Source organism: Haliotis asinina, chromosome 7, assembly GCF_037392515.1.
Source record: "Haliotis asinina isolate JCU_RB_2024 chromosome 7, JCU_Hal_asi_v2, whole genome shotgun sequence".
Taxonomy (NCBI): domain Eukaryota; kingdom Metazoa; phylum Mollusca; class Gastropoda; order Lepetellida; family Haliotidae; genus Haliotis; species Haliotis asinina.
In genome coordinates this window covers 36922415-36942315 of record NC_090286.1, presented here as the reverse complement: position 1 = coordinate 36942315, position 19901 = coordinate 36922415, and the positions used below count along the sequence as shown (strand labels likewise).

At 41.2% G+C, this 19901-nt stretch overlaps 1 protein-coding gene across 1 annotated transcript in view; it reads left to right on the top strand.

Annotated features, from left to right (window-relative positions):
• LOC137291526 (phospholipid-transporting ATPase ABCA1-like) overlaps positions 1-19901 on the top strand; it is a 65629-nt gene that overhangs the window by 19489 nt on the left and 26239 nt on the right. Inside the window, exons 3-22 of the mRNA XM_067822889.1 lie at positions 1741-1837; positions 3031-3172; positions 3353-3486; positions 3663-3790; positions 5019-5303; positions 6218-6304; positions 6968-7241; positions 8080-8219; positions 10941-11060; positions 12030-12245; positions 12895-12988; positions 13183-13468; positions 14009-14231; positions 14585-14806; positions 15270-15474; positions 16439-16561; positions 16861-17041; positions 17819-17950; positions 18757-18896; positions 19589-19726. Coding sequence (XP_067678990.1) covers positions 1741-1837; positions 3031-3172; positions 3353-3486; positions 3663-3790; positions 5019-5303; positions 6218-6304; positions 6968-7241; positions 8080-8219; positions 10941-11060; positions 12030-12245; positions 12895-12988; positions 13183-13468; positions 14009-14231; positions 14585-14806; positions 15270-15474; positions 16439-16561; positions 16861-17041; positions 17819-17950; positions 18757-18896; positions 19589-19726 — 3367 coding nt within the window. The remainder of the gene's footprint in view (positions 1-1740; positions 1838-3030; positions 3173-3352; positions 3487-3662; positions 3791-5018; positions 5304-6217; positions 6305-6967; positions 7242-8079; positions 8220-10940; positions 11061-12029; positions 12246-12894; positions 12989-13182; positions 13469-14008; positions 14232-14584; positions 14807-15269; positions 15475-16438; positions 16562-16860; positions 17042-17818; positions 17951-18756; positions 18897-19588; positions 19727-19901) is intronic.

Genomic DNA, 19901 nt, shown 5'->3' with positions numbered 1-19901 from the left:
AGTGTGATGTTAAACAGTAAACAAAGAAAATTAGCTGTGTGGTTGTAACTTATACTTTTTTAATAGTTTGTGTCTAAGCTATTACTGATGATGGTGAAACTAATAGTATTTTTTGTGCTCCTCATAACTGAATTCAAATATATTGCTTTTTGTGGTAATAGTTAAAAATAAAAAATAAATGTTTGAGTGAATTTTTACTCTGTGATAGTTAGTTTGCAAAGTCAGTAAAATGAAGTTGAAAGTGTCCAGAATTTTTGCAAAAATATTTCTTTAACTACAGAATCTTTTGCCAAAGTCTTTTGCAAGAATGTTTCTTTATCTCACTGTAGACATTGATAGGATATGTTATTGATATATTGTTTACATTAGATAATATCCCTTGAACCTGGTTTCCAGGGAAAAATTTGATTGCATGTTTTTTTTGTTGGAATTTGTCAATTTAATGGTTAGTTTTCTTCATTCAAGTATGTTATGCTAAAACAATAGTGTCTGATTTATCAAATATATGTTTTTTAACAATCAATAGTTATTTTTAAGCCCTCTTCCGATCAATATTTTATCATTTTCAATCATCGGAGCACCACTACTTACAACAGCTGAAGCACTGCATTTACTTACTCAAATGAAACCTTGCATTATATGAAACTGATAGGGGCCAGAGTCCTTTGAAGACTGCTGGTAATGTTACATGGATAAACAAATGTATATGATATTGTGAGAAACGATTGAGACACATGTCATATGTATCATATTTTGAGATAAGGTTGAAAAGGTATGATAAGATCAGAACAGGTATGGTATGAGAGCTTACATTGTTAGACAAGACTGGAATGAATATCATGTTACAGTTTTCTATATATATCATTGCTAAGATCATGATGATAGAAACAGTATTTTTGACTCAAGTAACTATGCATCATAATGTTTTCAATAAGATTATATGAGGTAGGTTGTTGTAAACTGATAGAAAAGATCCAAACAGGTATCTTGACTCATTGTTATGAGTAGTGTAAGTGAGTGAGTAAGTTTAATTTTACGCCACACCTAGCAATATTCCAGCTATATGGTGGCAGTCTGTAAATAATCGAGTCTGGACCAGACAATCCAGTGATGAACAGCATGAGCATTGATCTGCGCAATTGGGAACCAATGACATGTCATTCAAGTCAGCGAGCCTGACCATCTGATCCTGGTAGTCGTCTCTTACGACAAGCATAGTTGCCTTTTATGGCAAGCATGGGTTGCTGAAGGCCTATTCTACCCCAGGATCTTCACGTGTCCATCATTGTTATGTATCAGATATATGAAACAAGTTGCTGCTTGATCAGATTTTCACAGATATTATGCAAGGCCAGCTGCTATGCATTAGAGCAGTGATGAAATATCGTAATATCAATAATCGGTAGACTGTATCTGACGATAAATGTATCAGTATTTTGTTTCTGATCATGATATGTATCGTTGACTATAAAAGTGTTCATTTTCACTAGAAATGGATGGTTTTATCATAATTTACACTGTTACTTTCTGTTGAAATGTACCTTTTTAAAGAAGAACTAAGAACTAAAGAGTGCATATCTACATGTGCATAGAATCAATATGTGTCATTGTAAGATATGGTGATACATATCATATTGTGACATTTCTGTATTGTCACACCTCTGCTATGCATGTATCCCCTCCTGCTATATATCCTGTTGTGGCAACCATACTTTAACTGATATGACTGTTCCATTTCAGGTGCGTGTCGTCATCGAGCTGGTGTGGCCATTGTGCCTCTTCCTGATCTTGGTGGGTGTGAGGACAAGGCCTGACCTCATCATCAACAACCCAGAATGTAAGATGACAGATGCCAGGTTTTTTCAAACTTTTCCATACATCTCTCATTCAAGTGTCATTATTCATATATCCCCTTCCCTTTCCCATTTCAGCAGATAGAATATTTATGTAAAAGCAAAACTGATTTATTGCAATGGGTGCAACGTTTCGGTGCAGGTACAAGTAATCACTTGCTGGATAACGGTGTTAGCACCTGCACTGAAACATTGTACCCACTGCAGTGACAAAGTTGACTATCCATAGAACTTGGTTTTCCTTCATCTATACAACTTCCAAAATGCCTTTCAAAGAAGCAAAACTTATTTTCTTCCATTATATTACCGGAACATTGATGCTGACACATCCTGACTATGAAACTCTGTATGACATTTAAAAACATTCAACCCCATCCAGCAATATTTTAGCTATATCATGATGTATCATGATCAGATGAGCCATTGATCCAAAGAAACAACTGATTCATTTTCAGAAGAAGTCCTCCTTGGGGTACATATAAGCATATCTATGTCCATTAAAAATCCCATGACAGTTGTAGCCATATTTTGCAATAAAGTATTTACAAAACAAAAACTTTGTTTTGTCTTGTAAGACCATCCTCACCTGTCCCATTTGGAGCCAGCCAAGCACGTTCATCCATCTTCGACTTTGAATCTTATAGATTTTGGCTAATGCTTAAAATGTACCCCAAGAAGGACTTCTTTTGAAAGAGAATCATAGAAACCTTTAGTGTTTAGGAATTCTCTGCAGAAAGTCCTCTTTGGGTACGTCCACCCGCGTCCCCACATTCTGTCTGATTTGTTCAGCATGAAAAGTGAGGTGTGAGGATGATGGCTAGAGTTACCTGCTCTTGGCTGTAGGGGGCCCTGGCAGGGTCCTGCAAGGGTCCTGCAAGGGTCATCTTACAATACAAAACAAAGGATTTTTTTTGTAAATATTGATTTGCAAAATATGGTTACACCTGTCATAGGATTTTTTAATGGACATAAAATGCTTGTATGTACCACAAGGAGGACTTTCTTCAAAGGATACATGTTTGTATAAATTTACATCCCATTGAAATAGGTTGTTCTATTCTTGGGTTTGGTTTAGTTTGTAAACTTGGGGCATATATGTAACCTCATGCAGGGACACAGTAAGAGATATGTGAAGATTGTTGGGAGCGGATGTTTTGAGACTGCTTTACTGTTACAGGTCACTTCGATGGCAAGGCAATGCCATCTGCAGGGACGCTGCCATTCCTGCAGTCATTCCTGTGTACCTTTAACAACACATGCCATCAAACTGTCACCGCCGACGAAAGGGCTGGAACAGTTGACAGCTTCAATACCTCTGCGTATGTTGACATTACAAGATGTTAAGCATTATGAACTAAATTCAGGCACCATAATCTTCTCATTTTATTGTATTATGAACAGTTCTACCTTATGTATTTCCAAAATTACGTATATTTGTTAAGAAACAAGACTTATGTGCCATGTAAACATGATGAATGTGGTATGACATTTGTGTCCAGTATATCCAGACTGCTGGAGGACATAGAGAAGGTCCTGGCCAACAATACAGAGAGAGAGGAGATATTTGATCTGATCAGTGACCTGGAGAATCTACAACAACTACAGGACATTGTCTGGAATGGGACATCTGTAGGTAGGTGATCATTTGTTGTTCTCTCATACACATCAACTAACAATTTTTTAAGCTTGTATTTGTCATAGCTATGGTCAAACAATGTGTGGAATTTGAAGGGACTGATGTAAATATTTCCAGATATCTGACATACAAGGATTAAGTACATGTAATGTTTCAATGGATGTTGTTGACAGGGTCTCTCCAACTGGGAAACTTGCTTGTGGATCCTGAGCAGCTGAGGCAACAGATTGCAGCTCAGAACATCAACCTCACTGAGGATGCTCTGAATTCCCTCCTCAATGCGTCACTGTCCGTCCGCAATGTAGGCACATTTCTCCTTTTCTTTGACTGGACCATGTTTCACAAAATGATCTTGACTATCCATCTGTTCATATCTGTCACATAACTTTATCCCATATTCATCATTATCATCAACTCATGAAGGTCAGGTCAGAATATTGGCCTTCAGTAACCCATTTTTTCTGTCACTAGCCCATGTGATCTCTCTACATCGCTCACTTCAGCATGAACTGGTCCAACTACATCATCATCCAGTGGTTGCCTACGTACATGACCCGCAACCTGGGGCCAACCAGAGCCACATCATGTTCACGGCAGTGCTTTATATCATGAACTCTTTAGTAGGGGTTCCCAATTGCACAGATCATATTCATGCTGTTGATCACTGGATTGTCTTGTCAAGACTCAGTTATTTACAGATCGCCACAATATAGCTGAAATATTGCGGAGTGCAGTGTAAAACCAAACTCGCTCATCATAATCAGCTCTAGTTTTGTGGGGGATTCTAGGTTAGAATTGGTCACCAGCAGTCTATGCTGATCATAAATGGTGACCTTATGTATCAAGTGGATAGGATCTATTTCATTGGGGCAGTGATGGAAGCCTCTGGTGGAAGTATTTGCTCCTGATACAGAAGACCAGATTCAATTCCCCAGATCCCTACAGTCAGTGTCTTGATTCATTCTTGGGCATTGTACTTGACAGTGTAGATCATTGCTCACTTTGTCAGTCACTGAATTGTCTTGTCCACACAGTTATCTGCAGGCAGCTGCGGTGTAGCTGAGATATTGCTGAGTGTAGCATTACACAAGAAACAAACTAAACTGCCATTCCCTGGATCTGCATTACTTTAAACTGTTTGCACCTTAGTAGTACATGTGTTTGCTATTAATTACAAGTCCTGGGATTAATTTCCCACAAGGGTCACAATGTCATCGGTTCCCCACTGCACAGATTTATGCTCATGCTGTTGATCACTTGATTGTCTGGTCCAGACTTGATTATTTACAGACCGCCGCCATATAGCTGGAATATTGCTGGGTGTGGCATAAAACTAAACTCACTCATTAGGTATCTCATACTTAGATGTAGCTCAAGTAAAGGTAAATGTGAGCTCATCTCATCATCTTTCTTCAGAACTTTACTCCCACAGACCATTTGATATGCCCCAACTCAACCACCCACCCAGTTCATATAATTAGTTGACAACCATCCTGTGTGATTTCATCCTGAACTGTCCTCTGTCCTAGCTGGTGGGCAACGTAACAAGTGGTGACATATCCCCCTTGATGAATCTGGTGGTATTCCTTGAGGAGCTAGAATTGCCTGACAACGCCACCAACTTCAATTCAACTCTGGACCAGTTACGAACGGATGTCTGCAATAACAGCTTCCTGGAGAGGTATTTTGAGTTTGGTAGTCCAGCAGACGCACGAAACATCCAGGATCAGTTGTGTAACCTCAACATCACCGAAGCCATCCAGCTGTACAGAGACTTCCGTGATGATATCAACGTGGGACAGGTTATCAGTGAGGTAGGGGGGTTTCGCATATGCATTATGTGTTTCAGGTTTTTTTTGCTTCACAAAGCAAAAGAAGATCCTCCACTCTCCTGTACTTAAACATAGACTTGTAATAGTCATATCTGTATGACTGCTCTCTGAAACTAGTCTTCAAATCCATGTTTGTATGAGATCAGGACTTTTGGTTCCCCTGTGTGACCTGCACAGTTGTATGCCATCTTTCACCAAGGATTACAAATTTTCAGTAGTACAAACTCTTTTACTTTTGTTTGTTTGATGATTTGCAATTCCTTGTGTTCCTCAGGCTTAAAAAGCTAACATAGAAAAATTCTCACTTTTTATGATCATCGCTTCTAAATTTCACTCAAATCTGGTCCAGTGGGGTACGCTAGTGGTTAAAGCCTTCATTTGTCATGCCGACGACCCAGGTTAGATACCCCACATGCGTGCATTTTGTGAAGCCCATTTCGTATGTTCCCTGCCATGATATTGCTGGAATATTGCTAAAAATGTCTTAAAACCATACTCACTCACTCATTCAAAGCCTTTAACACTACTGAGAAAACTGACACGAGGAGTTTGTATGATGAAGAACAAGAACAAGTTTGTCATGTTGTTAGTCTTGTCTGAAATGCTCCCTGCATCTGCTTTGCTGTCCTCCTTCATGTTCATCTAGAATAGGGGGCGGTTGGGTAGCCTAGTGGTTAAAGCGTTCGCTCGTCACGTCGGAGACCCGGGTTCAATTCCCCACATGGGTACAATGTGTGAAGCCCATTTTCTGGTGTCCCCCGCCGTGATATTGCTGGAATATTGCTAAAAAGCGGCGTAAAACTAAAACTCACTCACTCACTCACTCACTCACTCATCTAGAATAGGGATTGCGCAAACGCACCAGAGAGAGTCTGTCATGTGTCTTCTCATTCCAGGTGTCGGAGTATGTGTTCCAGAACACAGGTGTGAGACCCAACTTTGACATAGAATCGTACAGAAGACTACTGAACATATTCAATGATGTAAGTGATTCAGAATCTTTTCATTCTTATTACATTTGCATTTAGATGCCGAAGACCAAGGTTAAATTCCTCACATGGATAAATTGAGTGAAGCCCATTTCTGGTGTCCTCCCCTGCAGTGATTTTGCTGAAATGTCACTAACACTAAACTCACTCATTGCCCTGTGCAGAGTTGTGTCCCTGAAGCCAGTTAGTGTTTTTTTTTTTCTGTACAATCCCAAATTCATACTGTAAATGTTTCTTAGCCTGCCATCATCATTTTTTAAAAATTATTTTTCTTTATTATAGGATTTTTACATGAAGGTGCTGGTATTCTTTTCCTTGATCATTGGATGTTGGTATTAACAGTACATTGTATTATCAATCTCAATTTCCCAGGGAGCATATAACTCATGCAGCCACTAGGCACACCAAGTTATTGCGTCTTTCTCATCCTTATGAGGTACCCATTCACAGCAGGGTGGACTGGGACACATAGTCACAGCACTTTGCCCGAGTCATTCCACTTCTCCTGATTGTAAACTTAGATCACTGCATCACTTGGGGCTCTCCTCCCACATTAAGTAGACCAGACACAATATAACTAAAATATTGTTTCAAGTAGTCTTAGAAAAAAACCTATCGAGACTCCCTCATATCTCAATTGCAATTATGACACCTCAGGTGAATGACCTGAGCAGTCTCCAAGCTCTCCAGAGGGACCTGATCGACCTGCGAGATGAAATGCAAGCTACCCAGGAGGCTAGAGGACCTGGCAATGTGACTCAAGACCTCAGCATGCTCATCTGTGGGCGACCCAACTCCTTCTTGAGTATCAATCCTAGCAACACAGACCTCTTCAGTGGGAGTTCCGGTTCAGGGCGGGTTGACATGGAGGAGTCTGAGGAACAGAAGATGAGGAGAGAGAAGGAAAAACAGGATGAGATGAAGGAGTTCAGTGAGTGTGATTTATTGATGATGTTTCATGTAAGACTGGTAGACCAGTGTTGCAGACTTCGGGGTAAACCTCTTCAAGCCAAAGCCACGAGCTGGATTATGTTATTGCCAAAGTTTCCATGATGGATTCATTATATGGCCATGGTGTGTGAAATTCAATTCTGAAGCTCCTTGCCTTGATGTTCTTTGGATAACAATAATAACAATCTTAGTGGGGTTAGGTTGTCAAGTGGTTAAAGCGTTTGCTCATCATGCTGAAGAACTAGTTTCTATTAATCACATTGGCATATTATCTGACATTTTTTCCTGGGCTCTTGTCGTGATATTGATGGAATATTGAGAGAACCAGCATTAAACCATACTCATTCAGTCCTTTTGACAATCTCACTTCAGCTCTATCTGTAGTTTCTGTTGTGCTACCAAAGATAAATTAGTTCCATTCAGAATGGATGATTGACACTTTTCAAAATATGGTGTAACAATCAAATACTTTCATGTAGAAGCTGAACAGGCCTCCAAAAGTAAACTGAGTTGTCCAAAGTTCAGCAAAGCTGGATTAATTTAGATTGATATTGAACATGTTTACTTCATTCCAATATGAATGAGTGAGCATAGTTCTTTCACCCTTTAGCACTATTCAGCAATATCATGGTATCGGACACCAGAAGTGGGTTTCACTCATTGTACCAATGTGGGGAATTGAACCCAGGTCTTCATTGTGACAAATGAATGCTTTATCCGCTTGGCTACCTCACTACCCCCATTAATAACTACAATATCAAATGATGCTGCAGACTAGATAGTCAACATGCTCCTGACAAATGAACTTATTTTTCCAGCCCCATTCTGCATGGAACAGTTTGAATCCTTTGAGGCAACACCCTACACTCGTATCCTATGGCGCCAACTTAAACCAGTCATCTTGGGTGTTATTCCATACTCCCCAGACAATGCTGCTACCAGGGCCATCATCAAGCAGGTCTGGCACTTTCTGTCTCATTGGTGCGATATGTAAATAATTGTGTCTGGACCAGACAGTCCACTGATCAACAGCATGAGCATCGATCTGTGCAGTTGGGAACCGATGACACGTGTCAACCAAGTCAGTGAGCCTGACCACCAGTCGCCGTTAGTTGACTCTTATGACAAGCATAGTCGCCTTTTATGGCAAGCATGGAATGCTGAAGGCCTATTCTATCCCTGGACCTTCACGGGTCAGAAGATCATATAATGGGGAGACCAATTTGGCATATGTGTTATTGTTTCACTTGACGATAACCTTGCCAACATTATGGTAGGTTGAATGTGGTGTTTTTATGATAGAAAAAAAATGGAATACCAGCAGATACTCTTGGATGGTGAAAGACAATAATATGATGAAAAGCTACGTGTTTGGTAGCAGATCAGCATGGTTGAAAATTTGACGATTTATGACTTGTTGCGTATGATGATAATGTGCCTGTTGATGCTCACTGATGATGCCATCATGAAGGTCTGGGTTAGAATTGGTCTTGAGTAACCAATGCTTGTCAAGGTGACCAACAGGATTGTGTAGTCACGGTAGCTGCCTTGGTTGGTGCGTGTCATATCCCAATTACTTAGATCGATGCTCATGCTGTTGATCACTGGATTATCTGGTGCATATTCGATTTTTTACAGACCATCGCAATATATACTACCGACAGAAAATAAGGGAACCAAGAAATTGAATGTAGATGACTTTGACTGTGACAGGCTCCGTTATCGTGGCGTATCTCCCAAACGCAACATCCAATGACAATGGAATTTCGCATAATGCATGCCCAGCACGTGCTACACGTGCATACAGAAGTTAACTCCTGTAAATGTACTGGAGAAGTCGCAATCACTAATGCAATAGAGACTGACACTTACTGACAGAAATGCCTCCGAGGCAGTATCTCGGTGAAGCAACAAAATGGAGAATTGTGGGGATGATAGAGGGGGGGACATCATTATGTGAAGTTGCCCGGCAGATGGGTAAATCAAAAGGTGTAATTTCACGCCTGTGGGATAAGTACCGTCAAACGGGTGGGGTTGCAACGAGACCTGGGCGTGGTAGACCAAAATCAACGACACAATGACAGGATTGTCTCATTACGTTAATTGCTCTACGCGATAGGTTTAAATTGGCCCTTGCCATCAATAGAGAATTCCGCACACTCACTGGAAGACGCATTTCAACCTCAACCGTTAAAAACCGACTCTATCAAGCTTGTCTGAAAGCAAGACGGCCTTTTAAGGGTGTCACCGCTTCAGCTCACCATAAGCGCCAAAGATTGGCATGGGCTAGGCAGCATCAGGGACGGGCTATGCGCCACTGGCGTTGCACCATGTTCTCTGATGAGTCAAGGTTTTGCCTATGATTCACAGATGGCAGAAAACGTTGTTGGCGTCGGAGCGGGGAGCGATATGCCAGAGCAGCAATTCTTGACCATGATCGATATGGAGGTGGTATTGTCATGGTTTGGGGTGGGATTACACATAACAGACGATCAGATTTGGTCATCATTAATGGAGCCGTGACTGGTCAGCGATACGTTGACCAAATATTGCGTCCTGTTGTGGCTCCATTGGCAAGAGTTATCGGCCGAAATTTTGTATTCCAAGATGATAATGCCAGACCACATCGGGCCCAAATTGTCTCCACTTATCTCCGACAAGAAGGTATCCAGACATTGGACTGGCCCTCTAAGTCCCCAGACCTGTCCCCAATTGAACATCTCTGGGACGTTCTTGGTCGAAGGGTGTACGCTAAGGACCCAGGACCCGCCAACCTGGCCCAGCTTGGTGCAGCTCTCCAAGAGGAATGGCAGGCAATACCACGGGCAACCATCCGGAAATTGATTAACAGCATGCCGTCAAGGTGCCGTGAATGTGTTGCCCAACGTGGTGGACACACCACTTGACGCCTAAAATTGATTTAGTGGATATTTCAAGCAGTTTCAAATTCACTATTATTTCATTAGTTCCCTTCTTTCTTGTCGGTAGTATAGCTGAAATATTGCTTAGTGCAGCATTAAACAGCAAAACAGAGAACAGCTGGTTCAGATTGTCTTTCTGGATTGTCAGCAACTTTTTGTTTTCACCAATGTGATAAACATCTGAGGCCATTGTCAGTTGTGTCATTTCTCTTACACAACTCTTTTCTCACTCGAATATCGGTCCATAAAAGGCTACTATGCTTGTTGTAAGAGGCAACTAACGGGATCTGAGGGTCAGGCTCGCTGACTTGGTTGACACATGTCATCAGTTCCCAGTTGCACAGATCGATGCTCATGTTGTTGTTGATCACTGGATTGTCTGGTCCAGACTCGTTTATTTACAGGCAGCCGTCATATATCTGGAATATTGCTGAGCGTGGCATAAAACTAAACTCACTCACTCTCTTGAATATTGGTCCAGGTGGTGTTTACATCATAGGCTTCTCACTAGGCACACTCTTACTTCATCTCCTACTACTGCTGCCTCTGCTACTGCTGCTACTACTACTTTTACCACCACAGTTACTGCTTCTGCTGCTACTATCACAATTACTACTACTACCACTCAGTTGTCTGGTCCAGACTGGATTATTCACAGACTGATGCTGTATAGCTGGAATATTATTAGGTGCAGTGTTAAACAAAATCCAATCCAATCACTGTTGATGCTTTGTTTGATTATTTCTTTGTTCTTACAGGCTAATGCCACCTTTGAGAACCTTGCATCCCTTCTGGATCTTGCTGATGACTGGCTGGAGAACGTGTCACCTAGAGTGTACAACTACCTTGACAACAGCACCACCATAGACCTACTCAGGGTAAGAGTATGATATAGAGCACGACCATCCATGGGTTAGGTTTTCAAAGCTCTCTTAGCTCTAAGATAGTCGTAAGTCAGTGTTATTGTACTGCACCTACGAATATCTTACAGGGATGAGAATTTCCTGTGAATCAGCGGAATTCTGTGTATTTGATAGCACTGGTGTCATTCATAATATATATATTATATCGTCTCATAATATATATTATATTGTGTTAACAAAGAGGCCAAGCCCATTTTCTTCTTTTTTTTCACTCATACCCATTCTGATCCCTGATCTTAGTGCTATTCTAAGACAGCTTCGAAAATTTATGTCCATGACTCCAACCAGCCAGGTTAGCCATGGACTGATGGTATGTAGAATGAACATGGAATTACACAAAGATGTAGGCTTGGGGATTTGAAAAGCAGAGTGCTAAACACTCATACTTCTGTCTGAAATTTAATTACCAACATTACATTGGGAGCCTGTTGATTTATAAGATCATGTGCCTGCTTATCAGTATAGCCTATAAACGAATCAGCACCAGAATACTCTTGTTTCAGTATCAGCCAACTTGATGTCCTTGGTCAAGATCAAAGAGTCACCCTGATTTTCACTGTTTCAGACTAAGAAAGTGGTTAATTATTTAGTGTATCAGCTGTAGTAAAATCAAATTATCTCCCAGATACCTTGAAATACTTCCGAATCATTACATACTTTCAAAACTGAACTAAACACATATTGTTTTAAAAGATTACTGTGAATCTTTCTGTATGCATTTTCAGTATGCCTCAGTGTGAAAAAACATTATGTATGTGGAGGTCAAAATAATATTGTGGTGATGTTGTTGCATTTGATCTCACCCCAGTGATACCGCCTGTAGGAGCCAGTTTGGGATGATAAATTGTTAATCAGCTGAAATCAGACAATTCTCATAATGTCACCTGACATATTAGCCTTACTGAATATTCTTGCCTGTTACAGAGATTCACTTCACGATCTGGATGTACGAATCTGAGCAATGGGCTGAAGCGGCTGCAGGAACTCTACCCTGGAAACAATATACCTGCCTTCAACACCACCACCTGCGACTACTTCTCGCGCTACCTCTACAATGGCCCCAACACCACAGGGTATGACTGGAGGGACTCGCTCAACTACACCAACTACTTCATGGCCGAGATAAAGAAGTACCTGCAGGTATACTGTACTTATACTACTTTGTGTTTGTTGTCATGTTTGCCAGACAAATTTGGAAATACGTATGATAGATAATCAGAGGAGTGTATCATTAGTTCAGACTTTTGTCAATTTAAGCACTATTTCAGCAGTATCACATGTGAGCACTAGAAATAAGCTTCAAACATTATGTGCATAGAGGAATTTGAGCATGTCATGATGAGCAATAGCTTAACCACCAGGCTACAGCACTACCACAATAAACATTAGAATTAGGCTTAGAATGTTTGCCACTGTTAGTAGTAGTAATATCTGTTTGGCGTCACATAACAGCTGTAACAGCTGAATGTACAATCTGTTTACGCCTGTTCTGAGGCCAGTGTTCAGCTGTAATGAATGTCAGTTAAAAGTTTCAGTTTGTAATAAAACAGATTCTTAGTTCAAGAGGAATAAACAAGGACTGTCTTAGATTCAGGATAATGTGTTCAGAGTGAATTATCCATGTGAAACAGAGGTGTGGTGTATCACAGGGCTAGTACTATAAAGGTCAAGTGGAAGCAGCTAACACATGCATGTCTATGCTTGTCACTGTATGAGTGCAGTCGTGTTGAATGTGACATTGAGCCCTATTTGACACAGCCATCTCTCACCATCGTTATTCCAAATGTAGTGTTTCAGATTTGACAAGTTCCGACCATATCCGTCCGAATACTCCCTCATAAAGGACAGTCTGGATATGATCCCAACCAACACCTTCTGGGCAGGTACTGAACATTATGGAAAGAACACAAGCAAATACATACCTGCTAGTTTGTGTACCAGATAATCCACCTCTTCTGAGTCTTATCACTGTGATTACATTTTGCTTACCTGTTTAGTGCATTTATATATTTCAGAGATTAATGAAGCTTAACCCAGATGATTCATTTGATAATGTATTCTCCGTCTTTCTCCCTAGCTCTGGTGTTTGAAACTGATGAGGACGCAGCATCCGTTCCGAGTCACATTTCCTACAAGATCAGAATGGACACAGACAAAGTGGACAGCACAAAGAAAGTACAAGACAAATACTGGAGGCCAGGCCCTAGGGCCCGAACTGGCATTGACACCAAATACCTGACATACGGCTTTGCCTTCCTGCAGGATATGGTTGACCATGCAATAATCCGGGTGCAGACTGGTGTTGAGGAGGAAGTGGGGGTGTACGTGCAGCAATTCCCCTACCCTTGCTACGTCAGGAACAGGTTAGTTCCCCTACCCTTGCTATTTCAAGAACAGTTGAGTTCACCTAGTCTTGTTACATCAGGAACAGGTTAGTTGCCCTACCCTTGCTACATCAGGAAAAGGTCAGGAACAAGTTAGTTCTCCTACCCTTGCTACATCAAGAACTGGTCTGTTGCCCTACCCCTGGTACTTCAGGAACAGGTTTGTTCCCCTACCCCTGGTACTTCAGGAACAGGTTAGTTCCCCTACCCTTGCTACTTCAGGAACAGGTTAGTTCCCCTACCCTTGCTACATCAAGAACTGGTCTGTTGCCCTACCCCTGGTACTTCAGGAACAGGTTCGTTCCCCTACCCTTGCTACGTCAAGAACTGGTCAGTTCCTCTACCCTTGCTACTTCAGGAACAGGTTAGTTCCCCTACCCTTGCTACTTCAGGAACAGGTTCGTTCCTCTCAAGTGTTCTCTCACTCTTTAATATTCATCTATGAATCTGGTATTTATTGAGTGCTCAAATTATCATAAGGAACAATTTCACCAGAACCTTTCACATTTGGATTGTCAGGTTTACAATGACGATATCTCGGAGCATGCCAATGTTCATGGTGTTAGCATGGATCTACTCAGTGGCCATGATCGTGAAGGGGATCGTGTACGAGAAGGAACGTCGTCTGAAGGAGGTGATGAAAATGATGGGGTTGGGTAACGGGGTCCACTGGCTGGCCTGGTTCATCAATGCCTTTGTCATGATGATCATCACTGTCATCATGCTTACGGCAGTGCTCAAGGTAGGTGCTTGGTGCACAAGGTGCTTATTGTGATGCTCAATGTTTGCAGTCATTTCATATGAATAAAATGTCAACAGTGACAACTCACTGATTTTCATTAGTGACACAAGAACTAATATTAGTGGAACAAAGGAACATAAGCCCTGTCCACTCTATTATCAGCCAGTCAGAAAACAGCTCATTTGGCTTATGTAAGCAAAAAGGCTAAATTAATAGATTGATTGACCAAACAAGTTCCCCTTTCGAATTCTTGTAAGCAATGTATTAATTTGAAGTTCTGATGAGGCTTTTGAAACATAGGCCATAATACATCACCACATAAATTTTACCCCATTTTTTGTGTTCATTTTCAGGGCGGTAAGATCATGGAGCACTCAGACCCATCTGTTATCTTTGTGTTCTTGCTGGCATTCACGGTGGCAACCATCATGCAGTGTTTCCTGATCAGTGTGTTCTTCTCCCGAGCGAACCTGGCAGCAGTGTGTGGGGGCTTCTTGTATTTCCTCCTGTACATGCCGTATACGCAGGTGGTACAGTGGGAAGAATACATCAGCACCTCCATCAAGCTGGTCTCAGTGAGTACCGCTCACCTCACTCATACAGCCACTCTATCAAACACTCACTCAAACGAGCAACCTCTTATTCAACCTCTTAACCACACACTCAACTTTTCACTCAACCCACTCACTGATTCACTGGATTGTCTGAACCACAGTATTGATAAACTGCAGTGTTATGGCTTAAACACTGCTGAGTGATGAAACATACAAATGCATGGACCCACACACATGCAGATAAACACACACATGCATCTAAGCAAACTTACGAACATACAAACTCATTTACACATGTACTTAATCACATTTGAACCTGTTTTTGTACCTTTACTGGTGTCAAAGGAATAGGTCATATCACTTGATGAAGGGACAAGTACTAGTTATCTTGTGTAAATATTAAATAAGTTGCACATCCATATCAAGTGTGTTGCATAGTAATTTTGTAAACTATTGTTGAAGTGCCAGTGCTTTCTCTTTGCAGTGCCTCTCATCGAGTGTAGCATTTGGATTTGGCTGCAGCTACATATCTCGGTACGAAGAACAAATGACTGGCCTACAGTGGAGCAACATTGCAGACAGTCCCATCCCCGATGATGACTTCAGCATGGCGCGGTGTATCCTAATGATGTTTGTTGATGCTCTCATCTACGGCCTCGTCACTTGGTACATTGAAGCCGTTTTCCCTGGTATGTTCACCATGTCTAATTTGTCAAGTTACAGATAAACTCAATTTTGAGTATACAGGTTATTCTGTATTTTACCCTTGTTATTGTAACTGATGGTCATAGGTTCACAATAGTGTTTGTGTTACCCAGGGGATACCCAAAGGGTAATTTTGATCGGAATGTGTTCATCCCATCCTTATCTGCTTAAGCAGCCTTTTATCATTCTTTGTGAAAACAAGTCCCTGCAATGCCGTGCTTCTGTCAGCACATATGACAAAAATGGCTTGCGATCACTGTCTTTCTCTTGAAGGAGTTGATGATTGCTTTCCAGGACATGGATGGATAAGCTTTTAAACAACATGACTCCATTTTCTGTGTTGTAAAATTACTAACGTTCAGAGGGTTTTGTATATGAATGGTATATCCAGAAGTGACGGCTGATTTATTAACATTGTATGTTTTGCCTGATAATAGTTATAAGACAAGATCTTGCTGTCTACAACGTGATGCTAATGACATTATTTCCTCATGTCAGATTTGACATAGGAGGTACGTGGTTGGGTTTTACGCTGGTTTTACAATATTCCAGTAATGTCATTACAGGAGACACCAGAGTGAGTGAGTTTAGTTATACACCACACTCAGCAATGTTCCAGCTATATGGCAACAGTCTGTAAATAATCTAGTCCCGACGAGATTATCCAGTAATCAACAGCATGAGATGCATCTCCAAATCAGCCAGTCTGACCATCTAATCCTGTCTGTCATCTTTAATAGAAACATGGGTCGATGAAGATCAATTCTTACTGGATCTTCATGGGGCAGGACACACCAGAAATGAGTTTAAAACATTGTACCCATATCTGGAATAGAAGGGAGGCTTTCAGCATGGTGTTTCAACCACGGGCTTTCTTATCACTCTTAAATGATTAGAAATTTATTTTCACATGTCTGTATGTAACTTGAAAGTTCTTGTCATTTTCAGGCCAGTATGGAATCCCTCGCAAATGGTACTTCCCTATTCAGAAAACCTACTGGTGTGGACAGCGTTACCAAGGAGACTCAAACTTCATGGGCAACCCTGAGGCGGCCAACATGGAGATGAACTGTGAGCAGCATTGTTGAGCTTGATGTCTCTGAAATGTTGAGCCAACTATGCTTATAAGGACATGCTTTATGGATTAATTACTTCTTTATTTAGATGATGTGACATTTCAATACAGATTCTTGTATCGTTGTCGAGCTGGTATCCATAAAGCTTGTCCTTATATTACTCCCCAACTTTGAAATAATGCCACTCAAAGAATGTAACTATGCTTTGCTTTGTTACATATAACATCTTTGTTGGTGTAAGTTTGTTTTTCATATGTAATTGTGAGCTTGAGATGAATGATGAATCTGTTGCAGGTGACAAGGAGAATCTAGAGGCAATGTCTCCCAACAGTAAAGTGGGTGTGTCCATACACAACCTGACTAAGGTGTACAAGACTGGGAAAAAACTGGCAGTGGATGGGTTGTCTCTCAACTTCTATGAAGGGCAGATAACATCATTCCTTGGACATAACGGTGCAGGAAAAACAACAACCATGTAAGCAGGCGTTTCATACCACTATCATTACTAACAGCCTTGAACACAAGCATGTAAGAAGGGCAGTGCCTCATCTAAGATTCATTACCTGGCACTGTCATTACTAAGATCCCTGAACACAAGCATGTAAGAAGGGCAGTGCCTCATCTAAGATTCATTACCTGGCACTGTCATTACTAAGATCCTTGAACACGCATGTAAGAAGGGCAGTGCCTAATCTAAGATTCATTACCTGGCACTGTCATTACTAAGGTCCTTGAACACAAGCATGTAAGTAGGCCAGTGCCTCATCTAAGAGGCATTACCTGACACTGTCATTACTAAGATCCTTGAACACAACCATGTAAGTAGGCCAGGACCTCTTCTAAGAGGCATTACCATTACGTTGCATTGTCGTGACTTGGTCCAAGAGGCATTAGAACACAAGAAAACTATGTAACTAGATCAGAACCTAGTTCAATTGTCTACTAAAGTACCCCAGGGCTTTTCAAAGAGGAGTAACTCTGTACTGTCATTACCAAAATGTGGAAGAAGGCAGGGTGATTTGTTCAGCACTATCATTATTCACCACCAAGGAAGAATTGTAGTCAGCTCTAAGGCCATAAACATGGACCTGTATCTCTTGTGAGCTGATAAACTGAACATTTCCCCTATTGGATGCAGTACTTATAAAAATAAGAACTTTTGTCTGTTCTGGGATGAGATGAGATTGCTGTTGTATGGCTAAAGGTTAATATGCCTTCAGTGATGACACCTGTGCTGCATGTTGTGCTGTAGGTCTATACTGACAGGCCTGTTCCCGCCAACGAGTGGCACAGCGTATATCAACGGAAAGGACATTAGATCCCAGATGGACGATATCAGGAGCAGTCTGGGAATGTGTCCACAGCATAATGTTCTATTCGATCTGTGAGTATCTTAGTCTTTACTTATGTAGAACATGAATGTATGTGACCCTGTCCTATATGGTGATGTAATCTGCTGTCCAGATTTGCAGCCCTTAGATATAGCAGAATCCTGTGATTATGCATTGAAGCACAGATGTATTGTCATGTTTGTGGGATGGTAACAATAAAGGTAAATGTCCATGGCCAGTATCACTTCATACTGTGACAGGACCCGTGAAGGTCCCGGGGTAGAATAGGTGACTATGCTTGTTGTAAGAGGTGACAAACGGGATCGGGTGGTCAGGTTCACTGACTTGGTTGACACATGTCATCGGTTCCCAATTGCGCAGATCGATGCTCATGTTGTTGATCACTGGATTGTCTGGTCCAGACTGTATTATTTACAGACCGCTGCCATATAGCTGGAATATTACTGAGTGTGGCATAAAACTAAACTCACTCACTGACTCCTACTGTGACCGTCACATTATGTGACTGAAATATGTTGATGAATGTGTTTGATAACATGCTACCTCACTCACTCACCTTGCTTTGATGTTATTAAATGCTTCCTTGAATGCATTTTGATCTCAGCAATCATTGGTCAGAGCACCTATTCATGTCCATCTACTGGAGGCAGACTATGACTTCATCCTTTGGATCAAAATAGCACTACACCTTATAGCCACTCTGTGTATTCATGGATAATGGGGCTAGTGTATACAGACCCATCAACAAAGGTGACAAGGCAGGTTTGCTGAAAGAGATTTGCAATTAGTTAACCATGGACTAACGACTATTAATTGTGTTGTGTTGTGTTGTGTTCAGCCTAACAGTGGAGGAACACATCTGGTTCTATGCCCGACTCAAGGGACGAAGCAACGCAGAGGTGAAGAAGGAACTGCCTCAGATGGTCAAAGATGTGGGCCTGCCCAACAAGATTAAAGAGATCTCCAAGAACTTGTCTGGTCAGTTGTACACATTTATTGTCTGTGGGCCTGTGTGGTGGTGGATAATGTTTGTTTGGTTAATGGATTGAATCACATGCTACAGAAACTGGTTGTTTCATTTGACGCAAACTGAAAACGTAGTTTTCATTGAAAAACCACAATGTAGTACATTTTTGACCAGATATGTGTTTTAAAGCTTGTAACTTTCTGATTTTATCAGAATCTTTAGTTGCCCTTTGGTCAAATATCAGCTCTTGTCTCACTTCGGAACGTTTAGAAACCGTAAAGGTCCAGGTAATAATATATATATACACCAGGTATAATATTTCCAGTAACCCATGCTTGTCGTAAGAGGCAACTAACAGGATCAGGCGGTCAGGCTTGCTGGCTTGTTTGACACGTCATCAGTTTCCAATTGCGCAGATTGATGCTCATTCCCCATGAAGATCCCAGTTAGAATTGACCTTCAACAACCCATTCTTCTCGTAAGAGACAACTGACAGGATCAGGTGGTCAGACTGGCTGATTTGGAGATCAGCACACATGCTGTTGATCACTGAATTTTCTGATCCAGACTCAAACCATTTCGACTGTTGATAAGTCAATATGTAATAATAGTCCCAAAATTTTAACCATCTCTGTATAAACCGTCTCTGTGAAATATCTATATCTGACTTGTGTTTTATGGATGGTTTCTCTGTGTTTTACAGGGGGTATGAAGCGGAAGTTGTCAGTGGCTATTGCATTTGTGGGTGGATCTCGCACAGTCATCTTGGATGAACCTACAGCTGGTGTTGATCCATATGCTCGCAGAGCCATCTGGGACCTACTTGTCAAACTGAGAACAAGTAAGTAAGCACTCAACCTCTGACTGACATATAACCTGCTTTTTATAAGGATGGTATAGGATGTGAAGTTATAGACTCTGATGGAATTACAAAGAAGAACATAATATCAAAAAAAGGTTTTTTGGCTGATTAAACTTCACTGCAAAATTTGAAAAAGTATAGGGCAGTGTTTACT